Source organism: Piliocolobus tephrosceles, chromosome 5, assembly GCF_002776525.5.
Source record: "Piliocolobus tephrosceles isolate RC106 chromosome 5, ASM277652v3, whole genome shotgun sequence".
Classification (NCBI taxonomy): domain Eukaryota; kingdom Metazoa; phylum Chordata; class Mammalia; order Primates; family Cercopithecidae; genus Piliocolobus; species Piliocolobus tephrosceles.
Window position 1 is genome coordinate 144,269,679 of NC_045438.1, and position 21,544 is coordinate 144,291,222.

A 21,544-nucleotide genomic window follows, 5' to 3' on the forward strand; every position below is an offset into this window, starting at 1 on the left:
CAAATCTACAAGTCATGACACGAAATAAAGAGAACACAGAATCTGGTGGATGCTCAATCAATATCTGTTGTTGGAGCAACCTTAATCCAAGTGAAAAAAATGCCGGCTGGTTTGTTTTAATCTATTTTGAATCTTCTTCCTTGATAATTTTATAATAAATAGTATGATTTTATGGCTCATTTGAATATTTCCTATTGTTAATTGAAGCTACTGAGTTCTCTCTTCCCATTGATTTGATATTTCATGTTTGATTCTCTCAAATTGGCCACTAAATTAACATAGTCATTTTATATCTGAGTATAAAAGTTGGGTTTGTGTCAGTTGCTGATGTATGGGCATATTTGTGTTAGGTCATCATCTTAAAATGGAGTCCAATAGAATTGCTTAAATGGGCTTATCTTAGGCTGTTTAAATACAATTTGGAACATGATAGATATTGCAGGAAAATGTATCTTATGGAAAATGTGTTTTTATCTGCATTTTATTGGCAGCAGTTCCTTGAATTGCAGACTTTATGCATAGTCAAAACAGATATGCTAAACCGAGTACATTATAACTTCTATTTTATGTTAAGATGGAAGATTAACCACCAATTAAAGTTATTATATCTTGAGCAAGGTATCGACTCTGATAAAAATTTATCATCCCCTTCAAACATTACTATGGAGCAGATATAAATACCTTAAATGCTAAGATTCAAGAGATCTCACTTTGACTGTTTAAAGCAAGTCGAAGCATACTAATCTGTAAAATGCTAAAACAGTTCAATTGAAAACACCCTCACTCAGATTTAATGAGCAATTCCGGCATATTACCTGTGCCAATTAGATTAAGTGAAAAATAATCCAATCCCTTTATTCAGGATGACTGATTTGCACTGATTTGCACATTTACACCATAAACCACTTTACCTTGAGTGAGAACCACAGTTTACAGAATCACTAGCACTTGTCTGAGAATTAGATTGGCTTTGAAAGTGGTTGATACTTCCTTTATACTTATAGTAAAACATTATTTCTAGTAGTTGAATGTTGGAGCCTTGGATTATCAAAAATGTTACTCAGTAATAACTGGGATTAATAACTTTTGAAAACACATATCCAGTCCATTTTGATTTTCATATTTGAGCTAGGTATCAAATCCTTTATATATTTGTATATAATTTGGAAATAAATATTTAGAGAATGATTTCAGTCTTCTATCTTAGGTTTATTAACTGAAGATAGATTTAGAAAATTTACAATCCTGATTTCTCTTTTGCTATTTTTTTAAAGATTCTTTGTATGAATTTTTAGGAAGCCTTCTGAAGCTAAGGAGTTTTTTATGTTTCTGTCTGAAATGATTGCTAATGATCATAGTCAATGGAATGTTTTCATTCAGGTGTGTAAGTAGAAGGTATCTTGTTGCCTGGATGTGTGCTGTTCTGCAGGTTTCTCACTTTCTTCTCCTTCCTCCCAGCCCCTGACCCTCCTGCAATGGATTCCTATGTTGTAATTCGTTTTGGTATTTTAGCTAACGTTCAAACTCTAATAAATATCTGCATAACAAGAATGATTGGCATATTCATGAAGTGCAATTCTAGTTACATTGATATTGTCAAATGAAGATGATCTCTATCGGTTTAACTTGGCCACGAGTGAATGGGAATTGTTTAAGTTTCTGCACAAATGTTTGCATTTCATGAGACATGCTTGTGCATTAGAGATAGAGGTTTAGCAAAAGCTTTATGGTGCTGAAATCTGTGATAAAGGCAGGAGTCAGAAGAGATGGGATTTAATCCCCTTTCATCCCTGACTGTCTTGATGGCCTCAGGCCTCTGAGTTAGGTTGACAGGACTATGGTCTCTCTTTACTTCACAGCCAATCATCTTGAAAGAGTCGTCTGTACTGCTTGTCTTCACTACTTCACCTCTTTTATACCGCACCCCAGTGTAATCTGACTTTCACACTCTACTATAATTACTGTTACTTAGATGACCAGATCAAGCAGATCCCAAATGGCAGGACACTTTAATACTGATTATTCCTTTGGCATTGGCTTCCACTTTCCCATATCTTCCTTGACAGCTTACTCTTTTTCTCCCCCGTTACCTTTTACTATTTCCTTTCGATCTTTGTTTCTCTTCTGCCCATCCCTTATATGTTGTTTCCTATAACTCTGTCCCTAACCATTTTCTATTTTCATCCCAATTTCTGAAACCCATGACTTTATCAATGGTATTCTGACCATTCCCAAGTCTAGATCTTTATCTTGGAGCTTTGTTCTAATGAACAGACTTATATTTCTAGTCCCACTTGCTGGACATTTCTATCAGTATGCTTAACAGAGGGCTCAAACCAATACATCAAAATCAGACCCCATCACCTCCTTTCTAACCACCCCCAACCCCTTCCTTCTCTTGTCTGGTCAGTCTTGAATAGCACTATTAACCATGTAGACAACCAGGCCATAAACCTGAGAGTCCTTCTTCAGCTCTTCTATTTCCGTCAACTCCCATGTCCTGGCAGTCATGGAGTCCTGTCAGTATGAGTATTCAGTGTCTCTTGTTGCATTCTGTTAATCCTTCCGGCATTGCCTTCGTCCAGGACCTGTGGTGTGCAGAGCAGTGCTGAGATCCCACCAAACAGTGCCGCCCCCCTCAGCCAAGACTGGTGCTGATGCAGACTCCTGTGCTTCAGAACGTCCTGACCCATCATGGCATGCTTGGTTTCCCATTTCATTGCTTTGAAATCTCCTGGCTACCAGCCTCACTGATCTCCAGTTTTAATATGTGTTGCCTTTGGTAGCTTCAGTGTGACCCACGTTTCAGGTATTCTTTTCTACAGTCTTGTCTGGTCTCACTCTGCTATGATATCTCCACCTCAGCAATATCAATCCTAGGTGGCCGTGGGTGATAATACTTTCCATGATCTCCCCCTCCACATAGCCTGTCATGAATCCTCACCTGCTTCTGTCCACGCAACTCTATTTCCAGGACGCTCCCTCAGCCCTGTGCACCCCACTCCATGTTTAAAGTCCCTTAGTTGCTCTTCATTATCTTCACGATCAAGTTCAAATTCTTGGTCACATCAGACAGCCTTATACCCTGCCACTCCTTAGCCCTACAGCCTTTGCTGCAGCCACACGGATCTGTCTGCATTTCTTGGAATACAACCTGCAATGCCTCCAAGCCTTTGCATATGCTGATTTTTCTGTCCAGAATCTCTTCCTCTGCTCCTTAATGACAATTTGTCTTGTTTTTTGACTTGCAGCTTTTGTCTCTCTCAGCCTTCTTTGACTGTTCTCCTCTCCCCACTTTTTTCTTTCCTACTTTATGCACTATCTTAACAGCTTATGTAAGCTTGCATGCTATGCTTTTCATTGTGTGCATTGATTTTTCCATGTAACGTCCCCCGGTAGATAATGCGTATCCTGAGGTCACTGCCTTGTTCATCTTTCTGTGGCTGGTGTCCAGCACATGTCTGAGCATGAGGAAGCTCAGTAAATGTTGCATAATAAGGAAGTAGTGAACACAGAATTTTAAAGGAATTTTAAAGGAATTTAAAACAGTACTATGTGTTTTCATTACAGGCAGATACTTCATTTGTTATGATGATAAATCTAGAGTATAGAAGTATGGCCAACTCTTCTGATACAAGGTCATTTGGAGGAAGTTGGACCAACCAGAATTAAGAACAGAAATTGTGAATTTTAGGCCAACTAAGTAACTCCAAGCCACTGGGGTGGAAAAAGGAACAATTCAATTATTCTGATGAACTAAAACTAATTTGGAGTATAATTTTTATAAGGATGCAAAATTAGAAATGAAGAATTAAAGCTATATATACTTGTTGGTTTAGGTAAACCTACTCAGAGGTGCTTAATTATTTTCAGTCCCACTTATTGGATATAGACTTTAGGAATCATATCAAAATTTATATAGGTTAGGAAATAAGCATAAATTATACATATTATAAATCTGTGCTTTATTCTTTGTCCTCTGAATATTTCTGATTTTCATGAAAATCTGAAATATCTGTATCTAAAAATAATAAAATAGAAGTGTAGGAATACGAACAAAATTACCTGTGATCTGGGAAATCAATGATAATAATCCTACTTTTGTTTTCTATCTACACTTAGAGTATTTTGCGACACCTATTTAAAGTTAAGGTTGAATAACTGGTGATGAAAATCAATTCTATGCAAATAGTTAATAGTCAAATGTATACATCAATTGCATAACAGATGAGATTTAATACCCTGAAATGGGAGTTGGAGAGTAGAAAGAAGCCAGATATTTCAAACTGCAGTTAAGAAAATTTAGCCCATATAAATGTGTGGGTAAAATTATTTTTATGTAATATTAAAAATTGCCAAAGAAAAATATGACTTGCGATATTCTTGTTTCTGTAAAGCATTTCCATTTGAGCTGATGGGACATAATAAGACATGTGGAGAAGATTAGTGATTAAAAAACATTTGGACATTTGGGTTGTATTACTGTGCTCAATTAGAGTCACTCAGAACATTAGCTCTCATTTGATTAGTTTTTCAATCTTCCTTATGATGATTTTTTTATATTTAATTCAGAAAGGTGGTACAAAGAGGGATGCAAAGAGGGATATTATATAAGTTGTGACAGGGATCCCAGGAGAGTTGGATAACACCCTTTCATAAGGAAGTGTTATTACGTGCGAACCTGCTTTTCCTCTCTACCTCATTACTTGCTAAGCTTCATAAAGACCCTATCCTACTGGGTCACCCTTCTGGAAATGTTTTCTTTAATTTTCAACAAGATGCTGTGATGACAACAATCTATATCTGTAAAAAGTTGTATAAAAATTCAATATATTTCATATGTGAACATAGTTCACATTAACACTAAGTTAATGAAAATTATTTTTATATCACCTTCTTACCAGTTTTAATTTTAATTCTGCCTCTGGTGACTGAGGTGACACATAAAGAGTATTGCCTTATAAACAGATTGACTTTTTTTATTCTTAGGATATTATTTTATATATTCAATGTCATAAACTCCTTCTTCCCCACATTTTTTTTTGCCAGTGCCATGCTGGTTTTAATGAGCTACTTTAAAAAATTAACACTTTGTTTTAAAATTCATTCAACATTGTTATTATAGGTAGTCTTAGTGATAAATCATAGTGAAAGAGCTTCTAGTTAACAGATACCTAAGATTTTTATATTATCTTTATATATAATGATTATATATATATCATGATTTCTTCTTATTCATCCTCATAAATCTCAATCAGTTTCAAACACTAAACATATTCAAATATGGGTTACAATACCATTCAAGAATAATTTTTAGTAATTTTGGTGAGAAAGCAAGAATGGTAGGCATAAATTATGATTATCTTTAACTGCTTGAAAGTATCATTAATTATTTGGTAACTTTTAAAATTTGAGAATATTAAATAATTGTAATATTGTTAAACTGAAGTACTGATAAATTGAAACAAGGAAATGGTTTCATTTCATCTGTCCTAGTTGCAGAAAAGCTAAAAAAACACACAAGCATTTATTTCATGTTTCAGGAAGGGAAGCAGATTCCTATTTATTATGAACAATACAGTGATGACATGACTTCCCTACCTCACAGCTCTGCTTTCATTTTGAAAGCAATAAAATTCATAAGGGATAAGTGAAAAATAATTGAGGAGCATTTTTATTTTTACTAGAGTGTTTGTTATGGCTTTACTGTGTAATATACACTAAAATGTCTGTTCACGTTCAAAGAAAAAAGATGAGAGCTGAATTTAGGTGTAGTGTGCATTCAAGCATTGAATTTGATCCTTCACTTAGTAATTGAATGAGAGCAGTATTGTGTATCAAATTTATCCTTGCTTTTTAGTTTGTTAGCAAATGGCTTTTGCTACAAAGGTTTTTAGGGCAGGGTAAGACTTAAAAAAAATAGAATTGCTTTCCTCGGGAAGATGCGTGGGTGTCTCGGATTGGTGGTAGTGTTTTGCACCTTGCAGGAGAATGAGTAAGAGAAGTATTACCACTTACGGAAAGAAAACAAAAGGCAGGAGGCTCAAAGGAGGATTTTCTGACCACTGTCTTTTTAGCAGGAGGAGCAGAGGGTATCTGAAAGGCCTGTTTTTGCCCAGCAGGTATCTGCAGGACTCAGAAAGCGGATCTGTGGTGGCCACTGCAGATACTCTCTCCAGAACAGTGGTTCCCAACATATCTGGCACCAGGGACCAGTTTCGTGGAAGACAGTTTATTCAGGGGTGTGGGGGGATGGTTCCAGAATGAAACTGTTCCACCTTAGATCATGAGGCATTAGACTCTCATAAGGAGTGTGTAACCTAGATCCCTCGCATGTGCAGTTCACAATAGGGTTCGTGCTCCTATGAAAATCTAGTGCTGCTGCTCATCTGATGGGAGAGTGGAGCTCAGGTGGCAGTTCTTGCTCACCTGCCGCTCACCTCCTGCTGTACAGCCCAGTTCCTAACAGGCCACAGAGCACTTCCAGTCCGTGCCCCTGGGAGTTGGGGACCCCTGCTCTAGCGCATAATTCTGGGCACATGTTGTATCATTTTCCTATGGCTGTTGTGACAAATCACCACTAACATGGTGCCTTAAAACAACGCCGATTTATTATCTTACAGTTCTGCAGATTAGAATTCCAAAATGGGCCTTACTGGGTTAAAATCAAGCTGTCATCAGGGCTGTGTTCCTTCTGGAGGCTCTAGACAGGAATTCACATCCATGGTTTTTCCAGTTTCTACGGGCTGCCTGCATTCCTGGGCTTGTGGCCTTTCCATCTTCAAAGCCAGCAATGGCAGCTCAAGTCTTGTTTGCACTGTATCAGTCCCACTCTGGGCCTCCTTCCTCTTTCTCACTCCCAAGGAGCCTTGCGATTATATTGAGTTCACATGAATAACCCAGGATTCTTTTCCCATCTCAAGGTCAACTGCTTAGCAACCTTAATTCTATCTGCAACCCTAATTCCTCTTTGCCATGTCATGTAACATGCTCACAGTTTCTTAGGATCAGGATGTGGACATCTTTGCGGGGTTGGAGGGGGTTATTATTCTACCTACCACTAGTAACATAATTTGTTGATCCCTGTGTAGGTTGTACCTCAGTCTGTCTTCTTTCTCTTCAGTTCCCTTTGTTCCCCTCTCTACTCTCCATCCAAATGCTATATTGCCAAGTGTGGCCAGATTGGGGCAAAACCCTGTAAGAACATGAAGAATTAATGCACTGGGCTAGTGGCTAAGTTGTTGGCTCCTTACATTCTACTTTAATACAGCAAATATGTTTCAGTGCACACTCTTCCTTCTTTCAACAAATACCTTCTGAGTGCCTTCTATGTGCTGAGCACTGCTAAGTGCTGGGGATGGAACAATGAAAAATATGGACAAACTGCCTGATGTCTTGGAGCTTGCACTTGGGTGAAAACTGACAAACAGAGTAAGTGCAAGGCAGAGAATTAAACCAGGGCACTATGAATGAATGAGTGGCTACTGGAATTGTAACAAGGAGGGTTTCCTGAGATCTGACTGACAGTATGAAAATGGAGAAAGAACTTTTTTAGGCAGAGACTCTGTGAAGAACAAAGCCATGAGGTAGGAAAGAGTTTTCTAGTGAGGAACAGAATGAAGGTCAGTGGAACTTAAGTTTAATGTGCAAGGAAAAAGATACAAAATGCAGTTTGAGGAGGAGTTAAGTGCCAGATCACATCTCTGTAAGCCATGGTAAGGAACTTGGATTCCATATGTGATGGAACAATGTTGGAGAGTTTCTAAGCTGTGGCATTAATTAAGCGCTTTTAAAATAATCTATGAAGAGCACTTGGCTATTGTATGGAGGATGATTATGAGATAGCAAGAGTGGAAGAAGAGGGACACTAGTTTATAACCTGTTGTAATAGCCCATCCAACAGATAATGATGATGAGACCAAGTTGGGAGTGGAGATAGAAATAAATGAATTTATTTGAGATACATTTTAAAAGGAGATTGAATTGAGAAGACTTGACAATGGAATGGATATAGAAACTGAGGTCAGGAAGGAAATAAAGATAATTTCGAGATTTGGGGATTGAGAAGTGGTGCCATTTCCTGGGTTGGGGAATCTGGGGGATGAGCAGTTTAGGGTGGGGAACCAGAGTTCTGTTTTGACCACATTAAGGTCAAGGTGTCTATTGGACATCCAAGGTGAAGTATCAGGTTAGGCAGTTAGAGAGATATATATGTTTTGGGATCTATAAAGAGGTTGAGGCCGAAGATACATATTAGAGAGTCATTAGCACATTGATGGTATTCAAATGAGATTAATCTAGAAAGTGTGTAGATAGATAGAGAAGCTGATCCACAATGCAGCGCTGAGGTGGGCCAATACTTAGAAGTTGAACAGAGGAGGATGAATTGGCCAAGGAGACTGAGGAGAAGCTTCTGGTAACACCTGGAGAGTGAATGAAGACACATACGCGCGCACACACACACACACACACACACACACACACCCTGAGATTGGCTAGATTAAAAGCTGCTGAAAGATCAAGTAAATGAGATAATAAGTATTGTCATAACGACGGCCATTGATAATTTTGACAAGAATAATCTCTTTGGGGTGCTGTTATAGAAGATGGATTAGAAAGAGCTGGGGAAAGTGTGGGGGTGAGGACAAGACCACCACTCCAGACAGCACCAGGTGCTCTGCATTCCAAGATGATGTGCCATCCCATTATTACTTTCCCCAGGAGCCCAGTTTTTCTACCTAAACTTACTTTTATATGATACGGAGGCATTCTGTTATTATACTTGCTCTGTACAATTAGGTTTAGAGGAAGCAAAATTGCTAAAACTCAAGACATTTCATGAGCAGTTGAAAATTATACTAATGCTCAGTAAAAGGGGACTCAGAAGAACTCTTGAATGTGTGCAGAACTATTACTGGCACACCAAAAAGTTCACAGGTGGACAGTGTGTGGCAAAAAGGATCACTTAACCTGTTGACATTAGTATGAAGTAACACTAAATTCCTGTTTTTATGAAAATCCTAAGTGACACTAAAACTGCTTCTGTGTCTCACTGGGGACAAAACAGCTCAGCCGTAGGTGCCACTCACCCTTCATGAGTCGTGGTTAGAATGGCTGATGTTGCCGTAGCAATAACTAGACAACCATGGCACTTAATAACGCTGTCATGGTCTAAATCCACAAATTTATGGTGCAAGTTTAAATTAGTAGTAATAAAGGGAATATGGTAAGGTTTTAAAGTGTTCAAATAATGTTGCCCTTGATAACAAAGGTAATGCTTTTGCAAATTTCTCATGGAATCTATCCTTGCAAGCAGGTGTTTTAAATTTTCAATGTTTTATCTTTGACTTCGTCCATGAAATGTGTCTTCAGTTGCTTTTTACGATAGCATTGACAGAGGGGAAACATATTTTTATTATATATTTGGATTCTTTTCCATTGCAGTTTGGCCTTGTTGGCAATTCTTTGGTGTCAAATGATTTTAATTTTCTGATTTAAGGCCTAATTTACTTTTGAGTATTCACATTGGCCCACGGATCTTGGCCCTGAATGAAGTGTATATGCATACAGATTCTATTACAAATAATACTTGCAGACAATGCCAAACATTTGGTGTTTATATAATGCTTTGTATTGTTAGTTCAGTTTAAAGAACATGTCAAAACCTGTTACGAGGCTGACATTGTGCTAGGCACAGGACAATTGTGGTCTATGCCTAAAGGAGCTTGTGGTATAGCAGGGAAGGGGGAAGAATTGGTAAAAGAAATTGATTAAAGTAAATGTGATCATGAATAAATGCAGTATGTGGGAGAAAAAAGTAGTGCAGAGAGGTTGGGTGTGGTGGCTCATGGCTGTAATCCCAGCACTTTGGGAGGTTAGACGGGTGTATCACCTGAGGTCGGAGTTCGAGACCAGCCTAACCAACACAGAGAAACCCTTGTCTCTACTAAAAATACAAAGTTAGGCAGGTGTGGTGGCGCATGCCTGTAATCCCAGCTACTCAGGAGGCTGAGGCAGGAGAATGGCGTGAACCTGGGAGGCAGAGCTTGTGGTGAGCTGAGATCGCGCCGCTCCACTCCAGTCTGGTCGACAAAGCCAGACTCCGTTTCAAAAAAAAAAAAAAAAAAAAAAAGTAGTGCTGTTGGTTCTGTTTGGTTGTGGGGTTACACGATAAGATCAGAGGAGATTTTCATGAAGACACTGACAGTTGAGTAAGATTTGAGCCATAAGGCTCCCATGGGCCGCCACCCAGGGACAGGGTAGAAGTGGCAAAGTAGACGTGGAGGGCATAGGGTGAGACATGAAAAAGCATCGCGGGTCTGTGACCTACAAGTTCTTTGGTCCCAACTGCACATGAGCTGTGAATGAAATCACTCCATTTGATGAAAATGATGTAAATCAAGGTGAAATTGAGGGAATGTCGATGGAGTTGAAGAGTTGGGGTATTCAAGGGTGCAGAATGGCTCATCACATGGTGCTGAAGTTACTCAGATGGTGACATACAGGGTTGGTTAGATTTCCTTTAAAATGAAGTAGAAGAAGCATTCAAAGAAGAGGCTGAGGATTCTTTTGAATTAATTGTGTCAAAATCAGGATGCCAGTATGCCCAGGAGATAATTTTGGAGGAGAATTTAATACTGAGCAGGGTGGGTGAGGACACATGGGTTGTAGGGGGCGCATAGAGCCCGAGGGGAATCAACGTGTGAGAAAGACATTAAATCAGGACTTGTCTTTTGTCTTACATTTAATAAATATTAACTGAGGACTTATTGTGTGCAGTGTACCATGCTTATTCTTGGAAAACAAACTCCTAAGATAGGAAAGGAGCTACAGGGTATGAATATGGAAGAGTGAACAGCTCATATCTCTGTGATGGTCTCTCTCCATGAGATACTAAACCCTCAACAACAGCCCTTTCATATTTTCCAGAGTGACTATTATGCAGTAGATCTTAGTGCATATTTACCCATCAATCAGATGAATAGTATCTTTTCATTAAAAATTCCTATTTTGCATTATTCATGATTGTCCATTAATTAAAGCATGGTACCGCAGCATGCAGCTATTTATTATGTTTTCAAGTAACATTTAGTGGCATGAGAAATGCTCATGATATGGTTTTAAAGTAAGAAGTGATTTTTAAAATTATATGTACAATAAGATCCCAGTTTTATGAGTGTGTGTGTGTGAGAGAGAGAGAGACAGAGAGAGAGAGACAGAGAGAGAGAGATGGAGTGAGGGAGGGAAGGAAAGAATTGTCAAAATATTAGTGATGGCTGTCTCTGGGTCATGAGATTAAACATATTAATTTTTTCATCTTCCAAGTTTTCTAAAATGCATATAAACAATTTATAATAAAAAATACTATTTAAAATATTTTTTTCTCTAAAAATTAATATTCTGCCTTTAATTTTATATAACATTTATGGTAAAAATGAAAATTCTAGTAGGCCTATCACAAAGGCCTTTCTAGCTCTTTGCCTTTTTTTGATCACTGTTTATTCTTATGAATTCCTTTCTGATCTTCATTTCTTGCTCTGTGCTGTAAATGGCAATGGCTTAAACATTTTGGTTCACTGATAAACACATCCTCCCCCTCACACCTGAGGCAACCATTTTAAAAAAGTGTTTGTGTTCTCTCTTTGTGTCACTGTGCACAGTGCTGAGCTTTGCTGATTTGTCTCTTTGCTGTTTATATCCTTATGGTTGTCATTTTCCATTCCAGTGCCCTTTCAATTTTCTTTTATTTGTTATTATCAATTGTATTCTTCTTTTCTGGTAAAATGCTTATTCTAAAACACATCTGCAAACCATTCATAGCTCTGCTTGGATACAGTTAAACATTTCATTGAATGTGAGTATTAAGACTATATTCCTTTGGCATCTATAGGCCTCTCTTTGTAGTCTCTTGGTAAGCAAGTGCAACATTTGGACACAAAATGTCATCCAAAAAGTCATGTGCATAGGTCATAACTGTAGTCTACTGAGTTTAGCATCTGACTATGATGGTTGTTTTTCAAGGTAATTTCAGAAGGTAGAAATGAATGTCAAACATACCTATTTTTCTTCACTCTTTTCCTCCTTTCCTCTTTCCTTCCTTCCTTCCTTCCTTTCCTTTATTCCTTCCTCTCCTTCATTCCTTCCTCACTGGGCTGTATATTTCCAGCTTCCATAATACTCTGCTTATCACCCTTCCTCATCATTCACCTTATTGGAGGTATGTTTATCTCTGTCTCCTCATTGGACTGGAAGCAACTCGAGAGAACAGTCCACATCTCATTCATATTTTAGGCTGTCTCCTGGGTTCACATCATGCCTTGCATATAATTGGTCCTCAATAAGTATAAAAATATATTTTACATTTAATTAAGAGTGACTTCATAGCTTTAGCAATACGAAAGATTATTATATAAAATAGGTTAAATAATTATGCTCTGGGAAACAGGTTTCCATTAGAGTAATAGAGGGGATTTTAAGACAAAAGATAAAAATATATTTTCTAGACTGTAGGGGTAATCAAATATTGTAATAGATTACCAGGGAAGGAGGTAAAATCTCCATCCCTGGAGAGCCTTCAAAATTGGACAGAGAAAACATCTGTGAGAATGGCCAAAGCACTAAACCTGTCTTGAGGCAAGTAGATAGACAGAATGACAAATGGTTCTGTGATTCTTTGATTACTTGGCCTGAAGAAGAGAAGGCTGAGGGGAGACATTAAAACTACTTCAAATACGGAAAACAGCTATTATTGCTTTCCAGAAGAAAGCAAGTTGAAGGAACTTAACCTAAAGTCAGAGATTGAGTTTACATTTTATAGTTAAGGATTTAAAGTCACAGGTTGTGAAAATCTTGTGGAGATCTGCAAAATAAATGATATTGATTTTTTGGTGAGATCTGGAAAGTCAACTCTAAGACTCGGCTGCAGTAAAAACATTTTTTACAATACTCGGAATAGAAAGAATTATTCCAATACATTATATTGAGTGCATAGCTTTCTCTTGGGAAAGATAAATTTCTAAAAGTAGTATTTTAAAGCACCAAGCATTTTCACTGTTTTGTGGATAGGAGGGGAGAACTGCGATGATAGTTGTGAATTTCTTCTCATCTCAATGCCTATACAAAGGGCTATGTTAGTAAATCAGTAGCCAAAGGGTGAACAGGAGCTTCGACAGAGCTTTACCCTGTTGGGTCAGCCCTGTTTTGACCACTGAATGTTTTCTCAATGAAAATGTGGAACAACTGGGGGTGGCATGGTGGTGGTGGGTGGGGGGGGCACAAAAATACTATCAACTGAAAAGGGAACCCAAGTATCTATTAAAAATAAGTATTTGTAATTTCATCATTCAACCACACGATGTCACAATTGGATTTTGATTTTTCACTGTGTGTTTGTCTGAATAGATGAAGGCATTTTCAAAGCTGGAGCAGAGAGGTCTGAAACATGGGGGGCAGCAGAAATCCAAGAAGATGAAGATACTCAGGTTGAGATTCCAGTCGATCAGGTAATCTCTGTGTCTTAAAAAATATGTATAAGCCAATTATACTGTTTTTTTTTTTCAAGTTTTGTGTTATCTCCTACATACTGTTTCTATACCTGTATGAATTAGACCCTCTAAGGTACTATGTGGTTGATCAATCTTAAAAACATAAAAAAACCCCTCCCATTCTTTCTCCTCATTTAGACCAAGTCTTTTTAAATACAGAAAATGGTATATCCTTAATAGCATTGAGGAGCAAGATGGGATGGGATTAGGTATGAGATAAAGAGTGATAAAGTTTGATACAAAAGAGTATTGGTTTGGGATTTTCATCTGGAAAAAAAAGTCCTTACCCACTTAGAAAGGCATTTTTTTAAAAAAAATATATACTTTAAGTTCTGGGATACATGTGCAGAATGTGCAGGTTTGTTACATAGGTATACATATGCCATGGTGGTTTGCTGCACTCATCAACACGTCATCTATGTTAGATATTTCTCCTAATGCTGTCCCTCCCCTGTCCCCCCACTCCCTGACAGGTCCCAGTGTGTGATGTTCCCCTCCCTGTATCCATGTGTTTTCATTGTTCAACTCCCACTTATGAGTGAGAATGTGCAGTGTTTGGTTTTCTGTTCCTGTGTTAGTTTGCTGAAAATGATGGTTTCCAGCTTCATTCATGTCCCTACAAAAGACATGAACTCATCCTTTTTTATGACTACATAGTATTCCATGGTGTATATATTCCACATTTTCTTTATCCAGTCTACCATTGATGGGCATTTGGGTTGGTTCCAAGTCTTTGCTATTGTGAATTGTGCTGCAGTACACATGTGTGTGCATGTGTCTTTATAGTAGATTGATTTATTATCCTTTGGGTATATATCCAGTAATGAGATTGCTGGGTCAAATGGTATTTCTGGTTCTAGATCCTTGAGGGATTGCCACAGTCTTCCACAATGGCTGAGCTAATTTACACTCCTACCAACAGTGTAAAAGCATTCCTATTTTTCCACATCCTCTCCAGCATCTGTTGTTTCCTGACTTTTTAATGATTGCCATTCTAAATGGCGTGAGATGGTATCTCATTGCAGTTTTGATTTACATTTCTCTAATGACCAGTGATGATGAGCTTTTTTTCATGTTTGTTGGCCACATAAATGTCATCTTTTGAGAAGTATCTGTTCATATCCTTTGCCCACTTTTTGATGGGATTGTTTTTTTCTTGCAATTTTTAAAAAGTTCCTTGTAGATTCTGGATTATTAGCCCTGTCAGATGGATGGATTGCAAAAATCTTCTCCCAATCTGTAGGTTTCCTGTTCACTCTGCTGATAGTTTCTTTTTCTGTGCAGAAGCTCTTTAGCTTAATTCGATCCCATTTGTCAATTTTGGCTTTTGTTGCCATTGCTTTTGGTGTTTTATTCATATGAAGTCTTTCCCCATGCCTATGTCCTGAATGGTATTGCCTAGGTTTTCTTCTAGGGTTTTTATGGTTTTAGGTCTTATGTTTAAGTCTTTAATCCATCTTGCGTTAATTTTTGCATAAGGTGTAAGAAAGGGGTCCAGTTCCAGTATTCTGCATATGGCTAGCCAGTTTTCCCAACACCATTTATTACATAGGGAATCCTTTTCCCATTGCTTGTTTTTGTCAGGTTTGTCGAAGTTCAGATGGCTGTAGATGTGTGGCATTATTTCTGAGGACTCTGTTCTGGTCAATTGGTCTATATATCTGTTTTGGTACCAGTACCATGCTGTTTTGGTTACTGTAGCCTTGTAGTATAGTTTGGAGTCAGGTAGCATGATGCCTCCAGCTTTATTCTTTTTGCTTAGAATTATCTTGGCTATATGGGCTCTTTTTTGGTCCCATATGAACTTTAAAGTAGTTTTTTCCAATTTTGTGAAGAAAGTCAATGGTAGCTTGATGGGGATGGCATTGATTCTATAAATTACCTTAGGCAGTATGGCCATTTTCACGATATTGATTCTTCCTATCCATAAGCATGGAATGTTTTTTCCATTTGCTTGTGTCCTCTCTTATTTGCTTGAGTAGTGGTTTGTCCTTCCCCTTGAAGAGGTCCTTCACATCCCTTGTAAGTTGTATCCTTAGGTATTTTATTCTCATTGTAGCAATTGTGAATGGGAGTTCACTCATGATTTGGCTCTCTGTTTGTCTATTACTGGTGTATAGGAATGCATGTGATTTTTGCACATTGATTTTGTATCCTGAGACTTTGCTGAGGTTACTTATCAGCTTAAGGAGATTTTGGGCTGAGACAATGGGGTTTTCTAAATATACAATCATGTCATCCACAAAGAGGGACAATTTGGCTTCCTCTCTTCTATTTCTATTTGAATACCCTTTCTTTCTCTTGCGTGGTTGTCCTGGCCAGAACTTCTAATACTATGTTAAATTGGAGTGATGAGAGAGGGCATCCTTGACTTGTCCAGATTTTCAAAAGGAATGCTTCCAGCTTTTGCCATTCAATATGATATTGGTTGTGGGTTTGTCATAAATAGCTCTTATTATTTTGAGATATGTTCCATCAATACCTCATTTATTGAGAGTTTTTAGCATGAAGGGGTGTTGAATTTTATCAAAGGCCTTTTCTGCATCTATTGAGATAATCATGTGTTTTTTGTCATTGGTTCTGCATCTATTGAGATAATCATGTGTTTTTTGTCATTGGTTCTGTTTATGTGTTGCATTACGTTTATTGATTTGCATATGTTGAACTAGGCTTGCATCCCAGGGATGAAGCCGATTTGATCGTGGCTGATAAGCTTTTTGATGTGCTGCTGGATTCGGTTTGCCAGTATTTTATTGAGGATTTAGGCATCAATGTTGATCAGGTATATTGGCCTGAAATTTTCTTTTTCTGTTGTGTCTCTGCCAGGTTTTGTATCAGGATGATGCTGGCCTCATGAAATGAACTAGGGAGGAGTCCCTTTTTTTCTATTGTTTAGAATAGTTTCAGAAGGAATGGTACCAGTTCCATTTGTTTGTACTTCTGTTCGAATTCGGCTGTGAATCTGTCTGGTTCTGGGTTTTTTTTGGTTGGTAGGCTATTACTGCCTCAATTTCAGAATTTGTTATCGGTCTATTCAGGGATTTGACTTCTTCCTGGTTTAGTCTTGAGAGGGTGTATGTGTCCAGGAATGTATCCATTTCTTCTAGATTTTCTAGTTTATTTGCATAGTAGACATGTTTATAGTATTCTCTGATGGTAGTTTGTATTTCTGTTAGATCAGTGGTGGTCTCCCCTTTATCAATTTTTGTTGAATCTATTTGATTCTTCTCTCTTTTCTTATTTATTAGTCTGGCTAGTGGTTTATTTTGTTAATCTTTTCAAAAAACCAGCTCCTGGATGCATTTATTTTTTGAAGGGTTTTTCGTGTCTCTATCTCCTTCAGTTCTGCTCTGATCTTAGTTATTTCTTGTCTTTTGCTAGCTTTTGAATTTGTTTGCTCTTTAATTGTGATGTTAGGATGTTGACTTTAGATCTTTCCCGCTTTCTCCTGTGGGCATTTAGTGCTATAAATTTCCCTCTAAACACTGCCTTAGCTGTGTGACAGAGATTCTGGTACATTGTATCTTTGTTCTCATTGGTTTCAAAGAGCTTATTTATTTCTGCCTTAATTTCATTATTTACCCAGTAGTCATTCAGGAGCAGGTTGTTCAGTTTCCGTGTAGTTGTGTGGTTTTTAGTGAGTTTCTTAATTTCGAGTTCTAATTTGATTGTACTGTGGTGTGAGAGACTGTTTATTATGATTTCCATTCTTTTGCGTTTGCTGAGGAGTGTTTTACTTCCAATTATGTGGTCAAGTTTAGAATAAGTGTGATGTAGTGCTGAGAAGAATGTATATTCTGTTGATTTGGGGTGGAGAGTTCTGTTCATGTCTATTAGGTTGGCTTGGTCTGGAGCTGAGTTCAAATGCTGAATATCCTTGTTAATTTTCTCTTTCGTTGATCTGTCTAATATTGGCAGTGGGGTGTTAAAGTCTCCCACTATTATTGTGTGGGAGCCTAAGTCTTTTTGTAGGTCTCTTAAGAACTTGCTGTATGAATCTTGGTGCTCCTGTATTGGGTGCATATATATTTAGGATAGTTAGCTCTCCTTGTTGCATTGATCCCTTTACCATTATGTAAAGACCTTCTTTGTCTTTTTTGTTCTTTGTTAAAGTCTATTGTATCAGAGAGTAGGATTGCAACCCCTGCCTTTTTTTTGTTCTTTCCGTTTGCTTGGTAAATATTCTTCCATCCCTTTATTTTGAGCCTATGTGTGTCTTTGCACATGAGATGAGGCTCCTGAATACAGCACACTGATGGGTCTTGACTTTTTATCCAATTGGCAATTTGTGTCTTTTAATTGGGGCATTTAGCCTGTTTACATTTAAGGTTAATATTGTTATGTGTGAATTTGATCCTGTCATTATGATGCTAGCTGGTTATTTTGCCCAGTAGTTGATGCAGTTTCTTCTTAGTGTCGATGGTCTTTACAATTTGGTATGTTTTTCAGTGGCTGGTACAGATGCTTCCTTCAGGAGCTCTTGTAAGGCAGGCCTGGTGGTGACAAAATCTCTTAGCATTTACTTGTCTGTAAAGGATTTTATTTCTCCTTCATTTATGAAGCTTAGTTTGGCTGGATATGAAAATCTGGTTTGAAAATTCTTTTCTTTAAGAATGTTGAATATTGCCCCCACTCTCTTCTGACTTGGAGGGTTTCTGCAGAGAGATCCACTGCTAGTCTGATGGGCTTTCCATTGTGGGTCACCTGACCTCTCTCTCTGGCTTCCCTTAACATTTTTTCCTTCATTTTAACTTTGGTGAATCTGATGATTATGTGTTTTGGGGTTGCTCTTCTCGAGGAGTATCTTTGTGGTGTTCTCTGTATTTCCTGAATTTGAATGTTGGCCTGTCTTGCTAGGTTCGGGAAGTTCTCCTGGATGATATCCTGAAGAGTGTTTTCTAACTTGGTTTCATTCTCCCCGTCACTTTTAGGGACCCTAATCAATTGTAGGTTTGGTCTTTTCACATAGTCCCATATTTTCTGGAGATTTTGTTTGTTCCTTTTCATTATTTTTTTCTAATCTTGTCTTCATGCCTTATTTCAGTAAATTGATCTTCAATCGCTGATATCCTTTCTCCCACTTGATCAGTTCAGCTATTGATACTTGTGTATGTTTCATGAAGTTCTTTTGCTGTGTTTTCCAGCTCTGTCAAGTCATTTAATGTTCTTCTCTAAACTGGTTATTCTAGTTAGCAATTCCTCTAACCGTTTTTCAAGGTTCTCAGCTTCCTTTCATTGGGTTAGATCATGCTCCTTTAACTCGGAGAAGTTTGTTATTACCCACCTTCTGAACCCTATTTCTGTCATTTCATCAAACTCATTCTCCGTCCAGTTTTGTTCCCTTGCTGGTGAGGAGTTGTGATCCTTTGGAGAAGAGGCATTCTGATTTTGGGAATTTTCAGCCTTTTTTTGCTGGTTTGTCCTCATCTTTGTGGATTTATCTACCTTTGGTCTTTGATGTTGCTCACCTTCCAATGGGTTTTTTTGTGTGGATGTCCTTTTTGTTGATGTTGATGTTATTCCTTTCTGTTTGTTAGTTTTCCTTCAATCAGTCAGGCCCCCCTGCTGCAGGTCTGCTAGAGTTTGCTGGAGGTCCACCCCAGACTCTGTTTACCTGGGTGTCACCAACAGAGGCTGCAGAACAGCAAAGATTGCTGCCTGTTCCTTCCTCTGGGAAGGTTTGTCCCAGAGAGGCACCCACCAGATGCCAGCCAGAGCTCTCCTGTATGAGGTGTCTGTCCACCCCTGCTGTGAGTTGTCTCCCAGTCAGGAGGGCCAGGGATCAGGGATCCATTTCAGGAGGCAGTCTGTCCCTTCACAGAGCTTGAGCACTGTTCGGGGAGATCCACTGCTCTCTTCAGAGCCAGCAGGCAGGAACGTTTAAGTCTGCTGAAGTTGTGCCCACAGCTGCCCCTTCCCCCAGGTGCTCTGTCCCAGGGAGATGGGAGTTTTATCTATAAGTCCCTGACTGGGGCTGCTGCCTCTCTTTCGGTGATGCCCTGCCCAGAGAGTAGGAATCTAGAGAGGCAGTCTGGCTACAATGGCTTTGAGAAACTGCAGTGGGCTCCACCCAGTTCGAACTTCCCCGTGGTTTTGTTTACACTGTAAGGGGAAAACCACCTACTCAAGCCTTAGTAATGGTGGATGTCCTTCCCCCGACCAAGCTTGAGTGTCCCAGGTCGACTTCAGACTGCTGTGCTGGCAGCGAGAATTTCAAGCCAGTAGATCTTAGCTTGCTGGGCTCCATTGGGGTGGGATCCACTGAGCTAGACCACTTGGCTCCCTGGCTTCAGCCCCCTTTCCAGGAAAGTGAATGGTTCATTCTCACTAGCGTTCCAGGCACCACTGGGGTATGAAAAAAAAAAAAAAAACTGCAGCTAGCTCAGTGTCTGCCCAAATGGCTGCCCAGTTTTGTGCTTGAAACCCAGAGCCTTGGTGGTGTAGGCACCCAAGGGAATCTCCTGGTCCGCGGGTTGTAAAGACTGTGGGAAAAGCATAGCATCTGGGCTGGAATGCACTGTTCCTCATGGTACAGTCCCTCACGGCTTCCCTTGTCTAGGGGAGGGAGTTCCCCAACCCCTGTGATTCTTGGGTGAGGCAGTGCCCCACCCTTCTTCGGCTCGCCTTCTGTCGGCTGCCCCCACTGTCTAACTAGTCCCAGTGAGATCAGCCGGATACCTCAGTTGGGAATGCAGAAATCACTGGCCTTCTGTGTTGATCTCACTGGGAGCTGCAGACCGGAGCTGTTCCTATTTGGCCATCTTCAGAAAAGCATTTTTTTAAAAATGCCGTTATATTCTTGCCTTTAGGGTCCTTGAAATTGTTTTGGTTGGAATTTGTTTTTCATAAAAGAATTGCCTGTATACATGTAAGTCAAATATATGCTATGTGTGTATTGATTTTCTTTCTTAAGCCAGTAGAACACTGTACTTAGGAGGTGTGTGTGTGTGTGTGTGTGTGTGAGTATATACATACATGTGCTTATAGAAGGGACTAAGTAGGGTTAATTTTTGCTAAATGATGGAAGAAATAAAAGTCAGCTATGCTTTTTAATGTAATTCATCAAGCTTTCTTACAATTCTAAGTGGAGGATTGGAGTTTAGGTGAGGAGGGGGAAATGATAATCCCAGATTCAGGAATGGGGAGACGTCACTAGGAACTGCCACTTGTCCTCTGACTACTGTATGATGTTTTTTTTTTCTAAAAGCAGACTTCACTATCCAACAAATTCCATAGGTGATCTTCTCAATTGTATTTGTCTTAACAGCGCAGCAGTGATATTGCTGCTTGATGATTCCACAGGCATTTTCTGCAAGTGTTGCCTTCCTGATGAAAAGCCTAACGTGGTAAAAATCACGCAGATTTCAAAAATCCAATTTATTATCCAGGATTAGCTATAACTAATAATTTTTCATAAACTCCAGTTATAGGTATTTTTTCCTGAGAGAAAATGAAACTTTAAGTCTTCTCTGAAGCCATAATTAAATATTATATTTTAAGACAAAGAAGAGTGACCATCATGTATATACAACGCCTGATAGCTGCAGAAACCAAGACTAATTTGTATTCCAAAGTCAAAATGTCAAATATTAACAGAAAATCACAGTCTTATTAGCAAAAGAGAAATCTCTCTGTTAATCACTTATTTAACAACTTGCAAATCTGTGAGAGATATTTCTTTACTTTGACGTTTGAGGATCCTCAGGAAGGGGAGTTGGGAGGGAAAATTGATCTCTGATAACACTCAAACAGCCTGGGATGCATGTCTGCAGGGCTTGATTTCTTATTTAACTTGTGATTGCTAGCTTATCAAAATGCAAGTATGCAGGAGCTACTGAGAAACAGATTGGCAAAAGCTGGGCAGTATCAACAAATTGGTGTGTGCTTGAAGAAACTAAAGCCAGGTAACCAAAGATTAGAATTACTTTCTTCTTGGACTCTCTGTCGTAACATTGGGATTGTCTAGTTTATTTGTTCGATCCAAGGTGCTTATGAAGTCA

General features: G+C 38.7%; 1 protein-coding gene across 1 annotated transcript in view; it reads left to right on the plus strand.

The window, feature by feature from the left end:
- Positions 1 to 21,544, plus strand: part of DCDC2 (doublecortin domain containing 2) — a 191,667-nt gene that overhangs the window by 147,639 nt on the left and 22,484 nt on the right. The window contains exon 8 of the mRNA XM_023209659.2: positions 13,402 to 13,502. Coding sequence (XP_023065427.1) covers positions 13,402 to 13,502 — 101 coding nt within the window. The remainder of the gene's footprint in view (positions 1 to 13,401; positions 13,503 to 21,544) is intronic.